The 21,310-nt window shown below is 40.0% G+C and overlaps 1 protein-coding gene across 1 annotated transcript in view; it reads left to right on the forward strand.

The window, feature by feature from the left end:
- The first annotated feature begins 2,108 nt into the window (after positions 1 to 2,108).
- LOC110972120 (phospholipid phosphatase-related protein type 4) overlaps positions 2,109 to 21,310 on the forward strand; it is a 34,490-nt gene continuing 15,288 nt past the window's right edge. The window contains 3 exon segments of the mRNA XM_051940023.1: positions 2,109 to 2,445; positions 13,520 to 13,652; positions 13,655 to 13,704. Of these exon segments, the coding sequence (XP_051795983.1) occupies positions 2,374 to 2,445; positions 13,520 to 13,652; positions 13,655 to 13,704 (255 nt within the window). The 5' untranslated portion in view covers positions 2,109 to 2,373.

A 21,310-nucleotide genomic window follows, 5' to 3' on the forward strand; every position in this document is an offset into this window, starting at 1 on the left:
AGCTAAGGCTTGTGGAGAATGGATCCAGTAGGGAGCAGAAGCAGGTGAGGCCCAGGCTGGGGAGGGAAAAAAAAGAAACACAGAAGGAAGAATTAGTCAAGCTGGAAACATACCACAAGCAGATCTGACTGTTGCCTGTTCACAATCTGGCATCAAGTGATGAATGAGGTCTCATTTTATGGCAAAGGGTATAGATGATGAGCCAGTCCCACCTGCTCACTCCAGGTCAGCTGATTGCAGATGTGTGACACCTGCCACTTCCTGCTCCAGCTGCAGCTGCTGATTAGACTCAGGAAGGCAGAGGGAGAGTACCGCCACCATCCACAGCCTCAGTCTGCAGGCGTGACAAAGCCAGGACCATCCTGAGTAACTATCTGATTAGACAGTGTGTTTCTGAGGTATTTAGGGCCAAATACAGTAACCTTTGCTTTTTCTGAATTTAAATGAATAAAATTACAGGTCATCCAGGCTTTTTTTGTCCTTCAGACATGCATGTGTAGCAGACTTAAAATGATTGCTCACACTCCACAGGATCGGCACGTTTATTCAGAGAGGCACAGGTCAGAAAACGGCGACACACACACACGCAACGGTGAAAGTTCTCTCCCTCCTCATCAGAAGCCGTCCGTTTTTTTTATTTTATATACAATATATGTGCATTATACAGCAAATAAACAATATCCAACAAAAACAAGATACCAAAACCCACCTATACAGAGAGGCACAGGTCAGAAAACGGCGACACACACACAGGCAACGGTGAAAGTTCTCTCCCTCCTGCAGCAGGCCAAACACACGGGAATGATTGTCAGAAAATCGTTGTAAAATATAAGTTTTACCAATCAAAACTCGGATCGAAATTCATTCAAAAATCATTAGTATCTGTTCCTTAAGTTTTTTTTGCAGTCTTGAAGAGCCTAACAATATTTTATGGCCGCTAGAACGACAATTAGGGGAGACAGCATCAACATAGGTCCTACCTCATCAGAAGCCGTCCGGCTTTTGCCGGGAATACACGGCTTCGTCACGTATGCCTCGGATGTGTGCGCCACTAATTACTGACCCCCCCCCCCCATATACAGAGAAATATGAACTTCTGGGCAAAAAACACAGAAATAACCCAAAAGTAATAACAGAGATGATATCCACATTTTGAGAAGGTTCACCAAAAAACATATTCGATTACTTACTCAGCTACACATGGACTCTGACTAACTGATCGATTTCATTTGGCTTCATATATAAATATAATTGGACGTCATCTGCATAACAATGGATATTTCCACAGTGTTTCCTAAAAATATTGCCTAAAGGGAGCACATGCATAGTAAAAAGTATTGATCCTCAAACAGAGCCGAGCGGAACTCCTTAACTAACTCTGGTATGGGTGGAAGAATCATCAGTAACATGAACAAACTGGAATCTGTCTGATAAATATGATTTAAACCAGTTTAGTGCAGTTCCTTTTATCCCAATAACACATTCCAGTCTCTATAATAAGATGCTGTGATCAACTGGATCCAGTACAACAAGTATAGAAACTGTACTATGATATATTCTAACATTTTTTTAAAGTGTAAATGATGATGTCTTTTGTTTTTATCTGGCTTTGCCACAGCTTCAACATCAACAAATAAAATTCAGCCATAGTCCCTTTTAAGCTCAATCACAATTTGTCAATAATTTGAAATAATCTTGCAGACAGCCCATGTCCACAAGCTTTGTACAGTCATCATTTCTGCTTTCATTCAGTAATCTCAGGCTTTTATTTCAGGGTAGCCTAATTGATGAAAAATGGCAAGCGACAAATAAGGAAAATGTCAGTGTGGTTCGTGCTCGTGACGTGATTCTGGCGGTGCTGACTTCACAGCTGAAGGTGCAGACAACACAATGTGTGAAACAATCTGGGGTGGTGACAGAGGCCTGTGGATGTCAGAGCACTTCAGAGGGACGTCATGAAACCTGCAAGTGAAAGAGCCTGTGTCAGTGAAAACTATCTTCACGGAAAACTACTCCTTTTGCTTGGAGAGTCTTTCTGATCATCCATTGTTAGTCTCAGCTGTCAAAACCATACGCTGTCAGTGTCAGCCCTCCTCCTCAGTGCGCATGCGCCCGCTCCTGCTCCCTCCCTCCGTCCGCGAGGCTCCGTTTCCCATCTGACAGCTCGCAGGGAGACATGCACAGAACCGAGCCCGGGGCTTCACGGCAGCACAGATAAAGGGCCGTGCAGGTGTGGACATCGGGAGAGTGGGCTGGATACGGAGCATCCCGCTGAACATGGAGCGCTCCTGATCTCTGCAGAACGACAGGAGGAGCTCAGCCATTCTTTCCTCGTCGCATCTTGGATCTGTTTGGACGTTTGGAGGCCCGACCATGTCTGCGAGAGACAAGGGGATCCTGACCAAAGACAGTGTCAGCCTGCTGCCCTGCTTCTATTTTGTAGAGGTGAGCTGATGCTGCATGCTTTGTGTCTCCTTCTACAGGAGAGATGAACTACCATTAAAGATACAGGACAGCACCACAGTCTGTTTAAAGATGCGCATCTCTGAGAGCCATCTGAAAAATACTCCTCTGTTCTGTGCTATTTTAACATGTGTGACATAAGGTATCATGTCAACATCAACACAGTGTGCTGTGTAAATGAAACGTTTCATTCACTGCAAGCTGATGGGATGAATCACATATATTCCTATTTACTTCACAACGTAGTCACCTCATTTCATCATTTAAAAGACACCAACGTTTGCTTTAGTTGCCTTTTCTATTTATGATATGTGGCTTTTTTATATTGATGTTATATAACAGAATATTTCCTAAATCTGATACAGCTGTTTCCAGTCAAGCACATAGATCCTATCAGTGTGGCAAAACACACACAAAATGGCATACCATTTTAGAGTATTTCAGACACTTATGAACTTTAACAACAGATCTGATAAGACACACACACACACACACACACACACACACACACACACACACACACATTAGCCTTATGTGGACAGAGAAAGCATACTGCAGTATTGCAAACATGAAACATGACGAGGACATCTCTAACACTGCCAAGCAACTTTAAATTCAAGTCTGGATGTTTTGGAAACACTGTACCAGTCAACCATAGGCCCCCAAGGATTTTTGTTATATATTTTATTTTTAGAAATGTTAAGTTTAAAGGTTAAGTCCCATTGACTGATGAAACATTTATATTGAGAATGCATGCAGCTTGTGGTGACTGTCACTCGTTTCCCTGCTGCACTTTTTATGCATGCTCTAATTCACTGCTGGCCTGTGGCCTTTCAATCCAACTTACAGTATTTAGAGGCAAATGTATTATAAATGATGCGTGATGGATGCTGTTGGGATGACTACAACATCCCAGTGGATGTTTCTGTCAGCACTGAGTTTGTCAGGGGATTCCCTGGATTTAGTTCTGTTTTTGGAATCACATGTCAACACATGTCACTCATACTACAATCAGTGTCTCTGAACAATAAATGCTAGCTGTGAGCTTTTCAAATCCCTAAAATTACTGTTCACTGAGGGATTTTTTTTCTTCTGTTTGTACCAACGGCAGGAGGCATTTAAACTAGGTCAATGCTGAAAGTCAATGCGCAGTGAAGTAAAGCACTTGTACAGAGAATCAAGCCCACTCAGGCTAATTCCCAGAGTGTGTGTGTGTGTGTGTCAGTGGCTGGTTCTCAGAGAGCTAAGGAGGTGGCCTGTTTAGCTGTGTCCCATTCTGCTTTTCTGCCAACCATGACGGATGTAGACAGGAGAGCAGAGCGTGCCAATCATAATGGCTGCCTTTCCCTAAAAGAGATTAACCTCTGCAGTCATGACTCATGTCTCGTTGTCTACATATTACTTACCCTTGTTACAAATTGGAAGTATCCATTTTAAAAAAAATGTGGATGTTTATCATACAAGAAGAGACTAACAAAATGACTCTAATCGCTTGCATAATGAGAATTCTAGGATCTAGCTTTTTGAACTCCACCCACAGGGACTAAAGATCAGAATATCTCACCTATTTCAACGCTCACTTTTAATTGTTCTCCTGTGAACTTCCCAGCTTCCCAGCCATTGAGTAACATCAGTTGACCCTGGCACAAGGTGTGACAAATTCAAACTTGAGGATATAAAGTTGGACTGTAAGACAGCAACAAACTTGGTTTAAACATTTTTCAGTACCACTTTACACTAGGATAGTGTACTAACTGGTAGAAATCCATAATTGTCAAGTGTTCAGACTTTATCTAATTTAACAACGATATAAAAGGCATTAATCTGTTATGTAGTTGACTACCTAGTGAGCAGCGTCATGCTCTTCAAATTCAAACACATCTGAAAAAACTCAAAATCTGAGTTTTTGGATGTGCAGTAGCTTTGGTGTATTTGTGGAAGCCAAGTATTTTTTTTTTTTCAAAATGATTAGTTTTTGGCAGAGTTGAATGTGTTTTTCATCTGTGAAAATATCTCCTGAAAAAAATTAAGTGATGAGGGCTCAAAAAACTAACATGACGTTTCAGCCCACTGTAACTCAGAAAATAAGCATAGCATAACATTTTGCACGGCTTTATTAAATGTACTGAAGCATTGTGCAAAAACATTAGCTGATTTTTAGGGGGTTATGGTGGGAGATAGACTTCTGCATGTGTTTCATCAATTACACCAAAGCTTTCAACTCAGTAAAACATGAGCTAATAATCCAGATGCAAAAGGGCATAAACATAGATGGAAATGATTTACAAATGATGAAAAATCTCTATTGGCAACAAAGGGTAGCATTGAGATTAAACAACAAAACTGGTGAAGAACAACCAATAAAATGAGGACTCAGACAGGGATGCGTACTATCGCCTCTCCTGTTCTCCTCGTACAGTGAAAACATCATGAGGAAAATACAAGACTTACCAGTAGTGTCCATTGGAGGTTATAACATAAATATCATACATTATACATACACGGTGCTGATAGCAAACAGTGAAGAAAACCTGCTAACCATAGTATCTGCAATTAATATAGAGAGCCAAAAACTTGATCTGTTTTTAAACAAAAAGAAAACAGAAGTAATGGTAATTACAAAGAAAACTGTCATTCCAACCTGTAACATAGAATTAGACCAAGAAATACTGAAGCAGGTTCATCATTTTGAAATATCTCAGCTCATGGATGGCATCAGACGGAAGATGTGAAACAGACATCAGATGTAGAGTAGCAATGGCAAAAACAGCTTTTATGAAAATGAATAATACACTAACAAAAAAGAAAATAGCAATTAGCTGTTGCATTCTACCAGTTCTGACGTATGGATGTGAACTTTTAAACATAAATAATAAAATGTGAAACAAAATCACTGTAGCAGAGATGTGGTTTATCAGACATCCATCCATTCTCTATACACCGCTTTATCCTCTCAGCTGAAGGCAGGGGACACTCTGGACAAGTCACCAGTCTGTCACAAGGCTACATATACAGACACACAATCACACCTATGGACAGTTTAGAGTAACCAATTAACCTCAGCATATTTTTGGACTGTGGGAGAAAGCCGGAGTACCCGGAGAAAACCCACACATGCACAGGGAGAACATGTAAACTCCATGCAGAAAGATCCCAGGCTGGGATTTGAACCAGGGACCTTCTTCATGCAAGGTGAAAGTGCTAACCACTACACTACTGTGCAACCCGGTTTATCAGACATGTGCTAGATATATCTTATACAGACAGAATAACCAGTGAAGATGTTTTAAAAATACTAAACAAATTATACACTACTGAATAACATTAGAAAATGGCAAGCAATATTTTTTGGACACATCATAAGGAAAGAAACCATGGAATATATCGTTACAACTGGAAAAAAATGAATGGAAGAGAGGACGAGGCAGACAGAGAAATAAAATGACAGATGGACTGACATCATGGCTACACATGGAAACAAGTCACAATTCAGAAAGCAAAAGATCGGATTAGATGGAGGGAAATGATCACCTATGCTGAAGGACATGGCACTTAATTGAAGGTGGGAGATGAATGATTTTTCATGGAATGACGCTGCACGAAGTTGAGATTTTGCGACATCATCATCAGGTGCTGAGTGCACAGTCATCATATTTGCATTTTTAAAATGTGGAGCATCACATTATGGAAAGTGTTAGCAGAAAGCAACATTTTGTGCATTCCTTTTTTTTTTTAATGTTTTTGCATTTAATAGCAGATCAATGTGCACACTCCAAAACTGGATACAAAAAAAATGACTGACAGTAAATGTAGTACACAACATAGTAAATAGAGAGTGATTTTTGATGTCATCTATTAACAAAGTGAGCTAATCAAAGGGAAATCTAACGACTGTCACTACTGTCCCATCCATCCATTCTCTATACACCGCTTTATCCTCGGGGGTGCTGGAGTCTATCTCAGGAGGAGGTCACACCAAACGGCTTTTCCCTCACTTTCGCAAGACAGGTTAGGGTTATGGTTATGATTAGGGTTAGGGTTAGTGTTAGGTCAAAGTTTGTTCATGGTGACGTTTCAGCTGAGACACCGGAGAGTGTCGATATTTACTTAACCGCTAGAAGTCGCTTAACTTCAAAACGGAACACTTGTCGTAATAAGGGCGTGTACAGATGACCTATGTGGTCATTTTTTCAAGGAGGACAGTCTCGATAAAGTACATGAGGACTACTGCTGTTAGTGTAATGTGTCACATCCCGATAAACCAAAATATTATCGCCACCTACCCAGAATGCTGGGTCTTAACATGCCACAAAAACAGCTACTATCTGCCAAGTCATGGGCTTTGCTAGACCTCAAAGATGCCCAGTGGCATCTGGTACCAGATCATTTGCAAAATATCCATTTAGACCTCTTGCTGAAAGTGTATCTACTATGGATCAGACTTACTTAGCTTATACTGAGCAAACTGCCACTAGTTCATGGTTTGTCTTTGCGTCTGACACTATTGGGAGATAATCACCCCTGTTAACCACGAGGATCTCAAATGCTCTGATTCAAGTTTCTGTGACAATGCTGTTCATCGACTTCAGCTCAGCAATCAACTCCATGATCCCTCCCAAACTGCTCAATGAACTTGATTAGCTTAGCATCAACACCTCCCTCTGCTTATAGATAGTGAACTTACTAACAACAGAGTTTGTTAGTGAGGAGGTCACAGCTCCTTAACACTTGGACCCTTGCATTCCTAAACACCAAACTCTCACCATTTGGCTAGGGTAAAAGCTGAAGCTTGCTGTGATATTCAATAAATTACCACCTGTTATTTTTGCAATGCTGTTGTAAGCCACAAATTGTGATCAGTTTCAATCAACAACAGATTAAATGTAAGAACTTTGAAGCCTATATACTGTGTTTTCATAAGCAAACATGAAAAGGTCAAACAGCCTTTATTACAGCACTTCACATCGAAAGCTTACAGCCATGGACGAAAGTATTGACACCCTGGAGTTTTCCAGAAAATACACAATTCTCCCAGAAATTGTTGCAATTACAAATGTTTTTGTTTTTTCCTTGATTTGCATTAGAAAACACAAAAAGCACAAGAAAAAAGCCAAAATTGACATAATTTTACTCAAAACTCGAAAAATAGGATAGACAAAATTATTGGCACTCTTTAAAAACTGTGGATAAATCATTTTATTTCAAGCATGTGATGCTCATTTAAACTCACCTGTGGCAAGTAACAGGTGCTGGTGATGTAGAAATCACACCTGAAGCCAGTTAGAAGGTATAAAAGTTGACTCAACCTTTGTGTTCTGTGCCTATGTGTGTCACACCAAGCATGGAGAGGAGAAAGAAGAGCCGAGAAGTGTCGAGGACTTAAGAAGCAAAACTGTGGAGAATACGAGCCAATCTCAATTGTTACAAGACAATCTCTAGAGATCTTGAAGTTCCTTTGTCCACCGTGTATAATATAACCCCAGTTGTACGCCACCTTGGATTTCATCCATGACTGTATATTATGGTTCAGAGGAAGCAAGTGGTAACGTCAGCTCCGTTGCCCCAAATCAGATGCAAGATGCAGTCTGGTCTTTTCATTTGCACCTTAAGCCAAAATTTATCAGTATCATGTCATGCTTGAAAAACATGTCGGAAGATCCTTGGGCAGACAGAGAGAAAAAAGGAGGATGCAGTCAGCTGAAAGGAAACTAGGTTGATAGTGAGATGAACAGTCCACTATATGTGACACAGATAGAGAGTCTTTGCTTCTGACAGAAACAGAGGGGATGAAAGCAAAAACAAAGGGAGTGAGACACAGAACGGAGGCTGGCAGTGAGTATAAGCAGATGTAGGGCAATGGAGCATCTCTGCTGAGCTGAACTCTCCCAGAGAGAGATGAGGGCTTTTCAGAGAAAGAGAGCGTAAGGAATGCTAAGAAATTCTGCTCTTTGATTTATCACTCTGCTGTTCTTCCATTCTGACTGCACTGGTATTTCTTGGACTTGTTTACTTGCATTCACTGATCACTGTCAGTATAATCAGTCCGGCCTTGTTAGGTAGGGCAGGCTCGTCAAACAGTCCTCCAGTTGGTAGGAACCAGTCGTGGTACTGATAAGAGTCAACAACTTGTGACGACGAGTAATGCTTGAAGAAATTTGAGTACGGGCCGGCAGTGCAGATGAATGTCCCTTCATCAATTACTAATTTACAGAATAAGGTATAATTTAGTGCGAATATGTTTCTGAAGCCAGCATTTCAGAATACTGTTAAGATGTTCATAACATGTTCAGAACATTTTATTTTGATAGTGTGGTATTCAGTGCGTCCGTTGGCTATTGGTGGTTCACGTTGTTTTCATGGTATCGCTGATTTTTTAAATTGCATTTATTATTGCATATTTTTTGCTATTATGTATTGTTTTATACATTTAGTATTGCACTGAGCTGCATTGAAGAACGATGCTGGAGAAAGAGTACTTGCCTTTTATGTACTCTGCAACTGGCAGATGCTTCTCTTTTGACACAACAGCACGATATAAAATGTGGCAGGAAGTCATCAAACACACTCACGATCATGACACCATAACACTTAACCAAACTAACTAGGCTGAGTAAAGCACAAAAACACATAAAGCACAAACACTAATACACTGTAGCACTAACATAACACCAGTAATGACATTTAACCCCCAACACCTCAAATTTCCATGGTCATTGCAGCACAGCAGTTCTTTCATAGCAACCAGCTCTGTGATTGCGACATTATTTGGATTTTTTTTGCAGCAAGATAAGCATTTTCTAGCCTAAAGATTGAAACAAATCTAAAAAAAATAAAATAATAGCCAAAACACATTAAACAATATTCAATGGAAATCAAATGCGTTGCATACAGCACTGGGCGCTGATTGCTTGGCGACCCCAGCGTCAGTTCCTCATCTCCTGTGGTTAGCAACGTTCAGCATCTCGCCTTGTCCATTTCACACAGATCACATGATCTATCACTGCACATACGTTGCTCTGCGATGTTGTGTGTGTGTGGGGAGGGTTTCTAAAGCCTTAAAGTATATAGAATAATAAATAAATATGGTCGCTACTTTTCGCAGATTTTCGTTATCGAGGGGAGGACTGGAACGTTACCCCAGCGATATACAAGGGACCACTGTACCTCGATGCATGCTATTAACTTTGTTTTCTCAGCTAACTGTGGGCTTTTTACTTTGAAAGCTACATACACTAACTTCTTCCCTTAAGCCTTGTTGAGTCTTGTTCCTTTTAAAAAGAAAAAAACAGGCGGCTGTTATGATCCTTAAACCCACTGTTACCTGGGAGAGACTCTTATTTAGAGTCTTATACAGTCTTACAAAATATAATGATGGTGTTCCTTAAACATCACAGGTAATAACGACTCATGCAGAGTGGTAGATCATCCAGATGTTTCAAAGGATGGAAGAGAATGCATGGCTATTGTTTACATTATCATAGTGCAAGACTATCTGTAAAAACTGCCTTTACAACCACATTCTGACAGAACATGGAAAACAGTATACTTTTTTATGTCACCTGGTTCTTAGCAATTTCACATTATGTTCATCAAAAGACATAAATTGAATTGATGCCTCCCACCACTCACCATTGGTTAGCATGACTAGCCAACAGTAAGCCTTTAAGTTTAGTGAGTTTCAGCGGTTCGTGAACAATAGACTCTTTTTATGGTGAAACCATGATGTCTAATGGATTTCTTATAATTAGATATGCTAAATTTACCAAAACACATAATTGGCAGACAGATGGATAGTTTTATTATAGTACGTAGATTCCCCTTAAAATTTACCTTTCAGACACAATAGCAATAGCACGTACAGTGTAGACCCAGTGCCTCCAACTTCACACCAACGTCAAGTTTCTGTCAGCCTTCAAAGGTCGTTGGGACCGTACTTTAGGGTTAAGGTAGTGGGATAAAAGGGGGTATTTTTTCCAACGGGGAAGGCTCTGTTTGGTCCTGATTAGACCAAAACTCTGATGTTTCCGCCATCAGACTATACACGATATTTTTGCAGCACCAACTGTGGCAGCATTGTGATGTGGAAATGGCCTCTCAAGGCTCTTAGGCTGTGCAAAGGTGGAAGGCAAAATTAATATAGCAAACATATAGACACATCTGGTTTGATGCAGTTGACAGATAATTGTGACTTGACAGAAGATATTCTTCCAGCAAGACAATAACCCAAAGCATATTCAGCCAAAGCTGTACAGAAATGGTTTGAAGACAACGAGGTGAATGTTGTGGAGCGGCTGAGTCAGAGCCCAGACCTCAGTCCGATGGAGAAATTCGTGGCTGAACTTGAAAAGAACCTGTTTTGCTTTTGAACCCCATGCAGTCTTGATAGAGCTTTAGCAGTTTGCAAAGAAGAAGTGAGATAAAATTAGTGATCAGATGTGGCAAGACTCATTGAGACATATCCATACAGGCTCAATGCTGTAAATGTGCACCAGCTACATACAGGACTTGAAGTGGTGAATACTTAGGCAATCATCAGTTTTACATTTTATATTTTTTAATTACAGCGAAATCTGTTTTTACTTTGATGTGAAAGAGTCATATTTTTGTGAGCTGGTTTACCATGAAAGCCATTTACAATTCTGACTGTTAGATGCAACATACTTTGGCTCTATTTATGGTCAGTATTTTTCAGAAACAGCCACATCACTGCGTGCCAGTAAATTACCACTTTTTGAAATATTTTTTTCTATTTGCTTTTCTTTTTTTAATGCACACCAAGAACACGGGAATAGTTAGTTTGGTCAGTTAGCCATCGGTGGGTGTTGAGTATCACAGCGTATCTACTTTGATTGTGATGCTCTTGTCCTTGCTGAGAGATGCTACTGTCTCTTTTCTTGGATTTTTAAGTTGGAAGGTGGAAGTGCTTCTGATATTTTTAACCTGAGCTGTTCTGCTTCCACTTCTGCAAGGTTGTGTTCTGATGGCGGTTTTCCATGGCTGTGTTAAAATCCACCACTGTACTGCTGTGGAGATATGGCAAAGTTCAGTCCTTTGGCTAAAGCATCCTTCTCTGGTTGGGTTAGTTCTCTAGCTTTTCATCCATCTTTCAGGAGTGTCTAATATTATGTAAAATTTTCCCTGGTTTGATTCAGAATTTGTCCTAACGTTGTTTGTCTTGACCTGTAGGATCAAAAATTTCTGGTTTTGTCCTTTCTTGCCCTTTTCATGTGGAGTCAGCTGTGTCCTCTCTGTACAGTGAGCTATTTCTTCCATGACTGTGTTGGGCAAGTGTGGTGGCCAATTTTTGGAGGCTCTGTTTGCTCTCGTTCTGAAGTACTTCAGTGGTGAAATGGATCTGTCTTATCCTTTCATTTAGCAGTTCATTCTGTGTCTTTTGGAGCATCTGTTGTGCTCTGTGGCCTTTGACAAGGGAGCCCCAATCATAAGCTGTTAGGAACGAGTCTGTGTTGTCCGAAAAATGGCAAAATGGAACTAAGTCCTCCTTTTCAGTGCTTCTCTCTTGTTCCACACTCCTTCTTATCTTGAGGCAACAAATTCAGTATTCAGTTATATCCAAGAACCATCAAATCAGAGTAAATAGTGTCCTATCAGACAGAATTCTCTTTTAGGTTAGCCAGGAAGAATTGCCATTTGCTTTTTGCCCTTACTTCCATGCATTCATGCACACATTGTCATTTCATGCTGAAACCAATATACCATGCCACCCCAGTACTATCTGTGATCAGTACAATATAGCATCACTAAACTGAATAATTTCTGATTTGTGATCATTTTCTAATTTTCTGACAAAATTACTGACTATTTCTAAATGTAAATCTAAATAAAAATATATGTGTTGGATGATAAAAAAAATAACTTTATAGTTCTGAATTAGTATCTTATGTATTTGGATCCCGTAGCCCGTGGAATAATTGTATGTTAAAAGACCCAGGCAGAAGCTCAGTGTCAGATAGATATAATACATCACAGATAGAACTTCTCAAGTTGAGTATTAATACAGTATTGAATGGCACCTTGTACTGACAGATCCCAATATTAACCTGATATTAAGAATTGTCATCAGGGTAAAAAGAAAAGACTTGACCTATGGTTGTGAAAGAGAATGAGCAATGTATGTAGTGTAATAATGTGGATTGGGAGCCAGGCACTAGCTCATATAGCATTTATAGGTCAGGTGATACTGTAAAATAAGGTCCAGCCAGCAGACAGAGATCAGGATTCTTGGATTGAGCAGGAGCCATTTTGAGTCTCCAGTTTTCTTCCTCTATACTTGTGACATGTAGCTTTTATGTGGTCCAGTGAAAACTCTTTGTGTCCTCAAAAGACAGTTTTGGAGATGTTTTTTTAGAGAAAACAGCTCATCTGGAGTCTGTGCTATCATCTCCACAGATCTACTCTCTCAGTGGTATTGATAAGACTGGACAGTAAATGCCACAGTGCACAGTACAGTGACAGTGTAACAGGTCAGTGGTGAAATTGCTTCAGCCAGCCATTCAGCATGTCAAAAGGCAGGAATTTACATAACCAGCTGAGCCTGGTGTAGAGCTGGTTCCTGGCTTTCTTCCACACACCACCGAAGCACTTAAACACCAGCTTTATCATTCTAATTTCATTTTGGGATTGACATTGAATTGCTGTGTTATGACGGATCATTTATAATTTGAAAACCTTAAACTGGCTATAATAAACATGAACTAGCTGTTTCTCAATCGTTTGTTGGAATTAGAAGAATTCATTCAGCACATCTCAGCTAAAATCACTGGGAAGACTTCATGAGGCCAATTAATTCCACATGCCTCCTTCTATCACTCTCAGCATCATTCTCACGCCCTCCAGTCATGAAATTACTTTCCATGCCTCCGTCCTCATTATCAAATCAAATTAACATGGTCATTGAACCAAAAGGTTATGGGGCCATTTACATCCTTCACTGCCTGTTTATCTATTTATTTATTCATGCAATCTGCCAAAGCTTCTTTATGACTTTGAACGTCCTCATATTCTTCTTTCTGTTTGCTTCTGTGTCCATATATAGCTGCCAATCCTTGTATCGTCTGTGGTCAGTCTGTACTTCCTGGAGTGGACGGATGTGTTCAAGCCAGTCAAGTCTGGCTTCAACTGCCATGACCGTAGCCTGAGCCTGCCCTACATCGACCCAAACCACGAGGTCATCCATTGCTAATGCTTCTTAGCCTGGCCTTCGCTGGACCTGCCATCACAGTAAGGACTAATGACAAGACCCAAAACAATTATAGTAACCTTATTGTAAGATGAGATTCATTTTGTGAAGATTTATTTATTTGATAGATGACTTTATTTTATTTTATGATTTATTTAGACAAATGACTTAATTTCATGAAAGGTAAATCCATATACCATAGAGTTCAAGTTAAGTTAAGAGTATGTGCTACATATATTGATGCACCTCCCCTTTAAGGTCAAGGATGGTTGAGATCACAAGATGTAAAGTGACCAATCACCTTGCTATGTTTTGAGTGCTAAGTTGTTGTCCTCCTGACTATGCAGACATTAAAGTAAGAGTGAGAAACGGAGAAAGGTTGTCCCTGTGCTTTCCTTAACCCATGCAGTGTTGCCAACTTAGCGACTTTCTCACTAAATCTAGCGACTTTTCAAAGCTCCTAGCGACTTTCTTTTTTGTCAAAAGCGACTAGCGACAAATCTAGCGACTTGTTCTGCCATTTTGGAGACTCTGACAGGAAAAACTCGGCTCATGCTGCAGTTACTGCCCACAATGAGCAGCAGGTGCTGCTGTGAGCTTCTCCTCCTCCCAGAGCACAGGCTGTCAGTCCAGTAACCCCACAGCAGTCCCAGTGAGGGGAGGGGGAGACCCACATCACTCCGCGGCCAGACGACAGATGAATCGCGCATGCGCAGTCACTACAGATCCCATCCAGACTTATGGAGCCATATAAATGAAAATGTTTCTTCACTGTCATGCTAAAATAAACCACAGCATTTAGCCTCTAGTACAAAAACATATTTTGGGTGTTTTATACTCACTTTTTGGTCTCTTCCACACCGTTATTCCTCTCTCCTACAACATTGATTACAATTACATTATTTTTGTGAAGATTTATTTTATTTGATAGATGACTTCATTTTATTTTATGATTTATGTAGACAAATGATTTAATTTCATTAAAGGTAAATCCATATACCATAGAGTTCAAGTTAAGTTAAGAGTATGTGCTACATACAGTGCCTTGTGAAAGTATTCGGCCCCCTTGAACTTTTCAACCTTTCGCCACATTTCAGGCTTCAAACATAAAGATATAAAATTTTAATTTTTTGTCAAGAATCAACAACAAGTGGGACACAATCGTGAAGTGGAATGAAATTTATTGGATATTTTAAACTTTTTTAACAAATAAAACCTGAAAAGTGGGGTGTGCAATATTATTCGGCCCCCTTGCATTAATACTTTGTAGCGCCACCTTTTGCTGCAATTACAGCTGCAAGTCGCTTGGGGTATGTCTCTATCAGTTTTGCACATCCAGAGACTGAAATTCTTGCCCATTCTTCCTTGCAAAACAGCTCGAGCTCAGTGAGGTTGGATGGAGAGCGTTTGTGAACAGCAGTCTTCAGCTCTGCCCACAGATTCTCGATTGGATTCAGGTCTGGACTTTGACTTGGCCATTCTAACACCTGGATACGTTTATTTGTGAACCATTCCATTGTAGATTTGACTTTATGTTTTGGATCATTGTCCTGTTGGAAGATAAATCTCCGTCCCAGTCTCAGGTCTTTTGCAGACTCCAACAGGTTTTCTTCCAGAATGCTCCTGTATTTGGCTCCATTCATCTTCCCATCAATTTTAACCATCTTCCCTGTCCCTGCTGAAGAAAAGCAGGCCCAAACCATGAGGCTGCCACCACCATGTTTGACAGTGGGGATGGTGTGTTCAGGGTGATGAGCTGTGTTGCTTTTACGCCAAACATATCGTTTTGCATTGTGGCCAAAAAGTTGGATTTTGGTTTCATCTGACCAGAGCACCTTCTTCCACATGTTTGGTGTGTCTCCCAGGTGGCTTGTGGCAAACTTTAAACGAGACTTTTTATGGATATCTTTGAGAAATGGCTTTCTTCTTGCCACTCTTCCATAAAGGCCAGATTTGTGCAGTGTGCGACTGATTGTTGTCCTATGGACAGACTCTCCCACCTCAGCTGTAGATCTCTGCAGTTCATCCAGAGTGATCATGGGCCTCTTGGCTGCATCTCTGATCAGTCTTCTCCTTGTTCGAGGTGAAAGTTTAGAGGGACGGCCGGGTCTTGGTAGATTTGCAGTGGTCTGATACTCCTTCCATTTCAATATGATTGCTTGCACAGTGCTCCTTGAGATGTTTAAAGCTTGGGAAATCTTTTTGTATCCAAATCCGGCTTTAAACTTCTCCACAACAGTATCTGGGACCTGCCTGGTGTGTTCCTTGGTCTTCATGATGCTCTCTGCACTTTAAACAGAACCCTGAGACTATCACAGAGCAGGTGCATTTATACAGAGACTTGATTACACACAGGTGGATTCTATTTATCATCATCAGTCATTTAGGACAACATTGGATCATTCAGAGATCCTCACTGAACTTCTGGAGTGAGTTTGCTGCACTGAAAGTAAAGGTGCCGAATAATATTGCACACCCCACTTTTCAGTTTTTTATTTGTTAAAAAAGTATAAAATATCCAATAAATTTCATTCCACTTCAGGATTGTGTCCCAATTGTTGTTGATTCTTGACAAAAAATTAAAATTTTATATCTTTATGTTTGAAGCCTGAAATGTGGCAAAAGGTTGAAAAGTTCAAGGGGGCCGAATGCTTTCACAAGGTACTGTATATTGATGCACCTCCCCTTTAAGGTCAAGGACGGTTGAGATCACAAGATGTAAAGTGACCAATCACCTTGCTATGTTTTGAGTGCTAAGTTGTTGTCCTCCTGGCTATGCAGACATTAAAGTAAGAGTGAAAAACGGAGAAAGGTTGTCCCTGTGCTTTCCTTAACCCACGCCTGTGAGTATTCCAGCTTATCAAGCTAAGGCTGGAAGAAGGCAGCGTTACATTATTTTAAGAGTTTGCACATTTAAATACACATGTATACGTCTAGTTATGCATAAAACTAAAGCAGCTGTGTGAATGACAGACATAGTTAAATTATACATTGTCTCTCTTAGGAATTCATAATTCCCTTTAAACAAACAGCTATTTTTTTTCAAAAAGATTCCCAAGCTAAGTGAGTGGTATAAGCTATCTGAATGTACATTTTTAGTTTAATTAGTTTAATTAACTTGAAGAAAGGACACAGAGAGAAACAGAGTGAATGCAATGCAATAATGGTATAGATAGTAATTAGAGAAGGGCTCAGTGCATCCAGAGAGGTCCCCAGCAGCCTGGGCCTATATCAGCAGAACTAGGGGTAAGTAAGGGACATGGAAGAAGAAGTCAGTTGTGCTCCATACATGCAGACTCCAATTGACTTGCTCAGGGTCACCCGAGTCAGTCCTAACTATAAGCGTTGTCAAAAAGGAAGGTTTTAGCCTGGTGGAGAAATAGGACAAATATGATCTCTCTTGCTAAAAGCCTACTTCCAAAAAAGCTAATTTTTCATGTATTCTTACTTTATTACATGTACAGTGAAATATTTCAAGCCTTTCCTTTTTAGAATTTTGAAGATTATGACTTATAACTTGTGAAAATGAGAAACCATGACCTTAAATGATTAAAATATACTCTAAGATCACGCAGAAAGAGATTTACAGTACAGAAATGTCCAACTCATGGAATGTAGTTGGAGCTGCACCTGCATACTGTCAGCTTTAAGCTTGTCCACCTCAGGCCAGACAGGGTTTTTGGCACACATGCACAAACGTGTATTCCAAAAGCTATTTTTAACACAAATGCAAAAAAGTACATTTTTTCTCAGTGTCACAGCAATTGTATAGGAGACATGATTTTAAAAACATTATCTGACATTGATATCATTACAGTGAGACAGAGATTAAAGAGTAGTGACTAAATATGATGGAGTAAACCAACAGAGTCTTATGATAAGTCAGCATTCGTCTTGCTTTTCTTGCTCACAACCTGACACTTTCTGAGATACTGAGGGGCCGTTTACACGAGGACCATCCTAACAGAAAACGCAAAAGTGGCGTCTTGTCATTTCACGTTTAGACGAGCTGTTTTGAAGGAAATCTGCGTATATACGGTGACTCTATAGTGTGTGGAATTCGATTGGATATGCATGCCAGGCAGCTGGGTGGCGCTGTGATAAAACTCCGCCATGTCTACACACATGCTTACTATCTCCCTTTTCGGATCTCCGCCGCGGTAAATGTTCATGAATGGAATCTGTACAGATTCTGTACGTTTGTTGGTACGACTCCTGTAGTGTACATAGAGCTGCCAGAGTTGCTTGAAGGTACGAAGGATGGAAATAATCACACATCTTTGTTTACGTCCTTGAACCGGCCGGCAAACCAAAGCACGTATGTGACGTAATCGTGTGCGCGACGTGGTCAGATCTCGGCAAAGTTTTGCGTGTTGCTGTTTAGACGGAAACGTAACGGCGGAGCGTTTTCTACTTTTCCACTCTGGAGGCCGGTTTCAAATTTTTGCGTTTTCAAGCCCCCAAAACGCCGTCCTCGTATAAACGGTAGGGTGTTTTGATGAAATATTTTGCCGTTTTCACCTGCAAGCGTCCTCGTGTAAACGGCCCTTCAGTCCCATAATATCATACGCACTGATGTTTTTTGTTGATCCTTCATGCATCAGCTCAGAAGCTGTGCTCCCACCACTGTTAGCCTCTGACTAAGACATATGAAACTTTTTTATTCATATTTGTGCCTGCTAACATGTTAGAAAGAAACGAGCATTTTCTCTGCACTCATGTAATACTGGAAGTATTTTTTTTTTTTAATTTATTTATTTCATTCAGTGTAATAAGTCCAGTCATATCATTCATACAGATACGAGATCACATTCTTTCTCAATAACCAATCATTTTAACGTTTTGTTCAAACTTTAGGCACACCGCATCTGAACCACCTCTAGGGGTTAAATACCTGGGACTCTCCAAGCTAGTTTTAGAACTGAAGAAGCCTCTCAATGAGAGGCGAAACGTCTTCAAGATTACAAGAATAAGTCCATTTGCCTGAAGTAAACCTTTCACCTTAAGATGACCTGGATGAATGAGAACCTTCACAGTTGAGATAGCTAAGACTATTACCACATGTATGCACAGTTTACTACAGAAATGAATACAGCCCTGTGAAATATGACTTGAAGGTTAAATGGTTTGAAAAATTGTATAAAATATAAAAACGTAGTTATTAAACTACTTTTTTTTCAATTTGACAAGTGGATTATTTTTCTTCAGAACAATCAAAAGCAAACACACTTTGGAAAGACTTCACTGAAAATAAAGGCCCCAAAGTTGAAATTCAGAGCAACAAAAGTGAATGCACCTGCTCACTGACACAGGAGGTAGAAAACCTGTGATCGCTGAAGAAAAACTGAGTACACTTGTGATTTCCAATTAGTCTATTTGTATGAACATGTATAATAAATGACCTGTGAACACCAGAATTTCTTCAGATATGGACCTATGAATTGTGTCAATCACATGTCAGAATCATTGCTCTATACAGAAAAGAACTGATAGAGGAAGTGAAACATCTGATTGTGACTTGACAAAGATGGAAAAGGAGGCAGGAATATTGGTGACCAACTAAAAATCAGTAGAAACACAGTTGCAGCAGTTCTACAATTCTACAATTTCATTTAGATGATGCTTTTATCCACGTTCATCTGGATCTGATAAACAACTTAGAAGACAGCCCCTTTTGTTTGGACCATCCATTTTTCATGTGAGCAAAAGAACTGGACCATGTGACTGACAGATATGTTGTTGCCATGGTGTGTCTTATTACATTAATACAATACATTAATTACTAAAACAATAAATAGCATTCTATGTCTATGTTGAGTTTCAGATTTGTGTTTTTCCTGTGCAGACTGCGTCTATGGTTAGAGTTGTAACCAACATGAAAACCAGAGAGCTGTCTATGGCTAAAAAACAAGCAGTTGTGAAGCTGAGAGAAGATGGAAAATCAATCAGAGTCATTGCACAAACATTGACCATAGCCAGTTCAACCATTTGGAATGTCCTGAAGAAGATAGAAAAAACAAGGAAAACAGGAGCAGTTCACAACATTGTGAGACTGTAAAGAAAGACACTAAAACAATGATGTTAGTGACATCTGCAGCAATCTCCAGGGGGCAGGAGCGAAGGTATCGCAATCTGCTGTTCACAGAAGACTTCATGAACAAAAGTACAGAGGTTACACCAGAACATGCAAACCACTCTTTAGCAAGAAGAACAGGAAGGCCAGGCTAGAATTTGCTCCGAAAAAAGTCAGATTTGAGCCTCAAAAATTCTGGGACAAAGTTTTATGGACTGATGAGACAAAGATGAACCTTTAGCAGGAAAGTCTAAAACTTGGATAAAGAAATGATCTGCTCATGATCCCAGCACACAACCTCATCTATGAAACATAGTGGAGGTAATGTCATGGCTTGGGCTGCATGGCTTCTTCTGGGATTGACTCATTGATCTTCATTGATGATGTAAAACATGATGGCAGCAGAGAAATGAACTCAGAAGTCTACAGAACTATTTTGCTGTGGAAGGTTTTAGACTGAAAAAGTCAATCCCCAGACTTAAACCCTGTAGAGCTGCATTCTACCTGCTAAAGAGGAGACTGAAGGGAGTAACCCCCCAAAACAAACAACAGCTGAAAGAGGCTGTGGTGAAATCCTGGAAGAGCATCGAACAGAAGAATGCTAAAGTTTGGTGATGCCAATCGGTCACAGACTTGATGCAGTTATAAAGGAGTTGCAACTGAATACGGAGTCTTATTCACTTTAATCTATTTTAGGTTTATTTGTTCCAGTACTTTTGCTCACCTAAAAATCTGATGTTGCGTTACAAATAATGCTATCTACTAAGCTGGGTATCAGATCCAGATGTAAATATCTGGAAATAAAAGCTGAATGTTGATCTCTGTCTCATATTCATCGTTTGATATCAAACCCAAATGTTTTTAGTTGACAAAGGAACTAGTCTCAGTGTTTTAATACTTTGGGGGAGTGTAAGTTTTCTGAAATGAATAGATTGTCTGTGTTTTTTCAATGTGATCAGAACCATTCTATTTTACTTGATAACTATTTCACTGTAATCATGAAGCATTCAGACAGAAACCTGATTTGATAGCAGAATGGAATGATAGCAGATCTCAGCCTTATGTTTGGTTGCTTGCATTGTAGAATTCATGTGCCATGGAAGTCTCGATGTTTTTTGCAAGAAACACGAATGCACAGCCAATGTAAAACTGTCTAAAAAAACAAACTGCAGGAGTCTCAATCTAAAAACCTGTTAAACTGAAATCCTTAAAAAAGAGCAAAGGGAAAGATAATGACCGTACTGCTTGCAAGACAAAAATATAGTATATATTTCCAAATAAAGCATGGACAGTTATATGCACACTGTATTTCAGTGTTATGCTGACCCCCAGGGCCCTCTTTGAAGTACTTGTAATCCCTCTCTTGGTCCATTACTGATGCTGAGCTCTTTTTTCATCTCTACATCCACTGTTCACATACAGAATCTTTCCTCGGTTCAACCATAGACATCCATTTATTTTCACTGTCCTCGTGCAGAGATCTGTGACCTCAGATTGCTAGTCTGCAGACATCTGTTTTGACTGGTGCTCGTGGCTTGAGTCAGAGCTTAGAGTGGTATAGAGAGGCTGATCTG

Source organism: Acanthochromis polyacanthus, chromosome 20 (assembly GCF_021347895.1).
Source record: "Acanthochromis polyacanthus isolate Apoly-LR-REF ecotype Palm Island chromosome 20, KAUST_Apoly_ChrSc, whole genome shotgun sequence".
Taxonomy (NCBI): domain Eukaryota; kingdom Metazoa; phylum Chordata; class Actinopteri; family Pomacentridae; genus Acanthochromis; species Acanthochromis polyacanthus.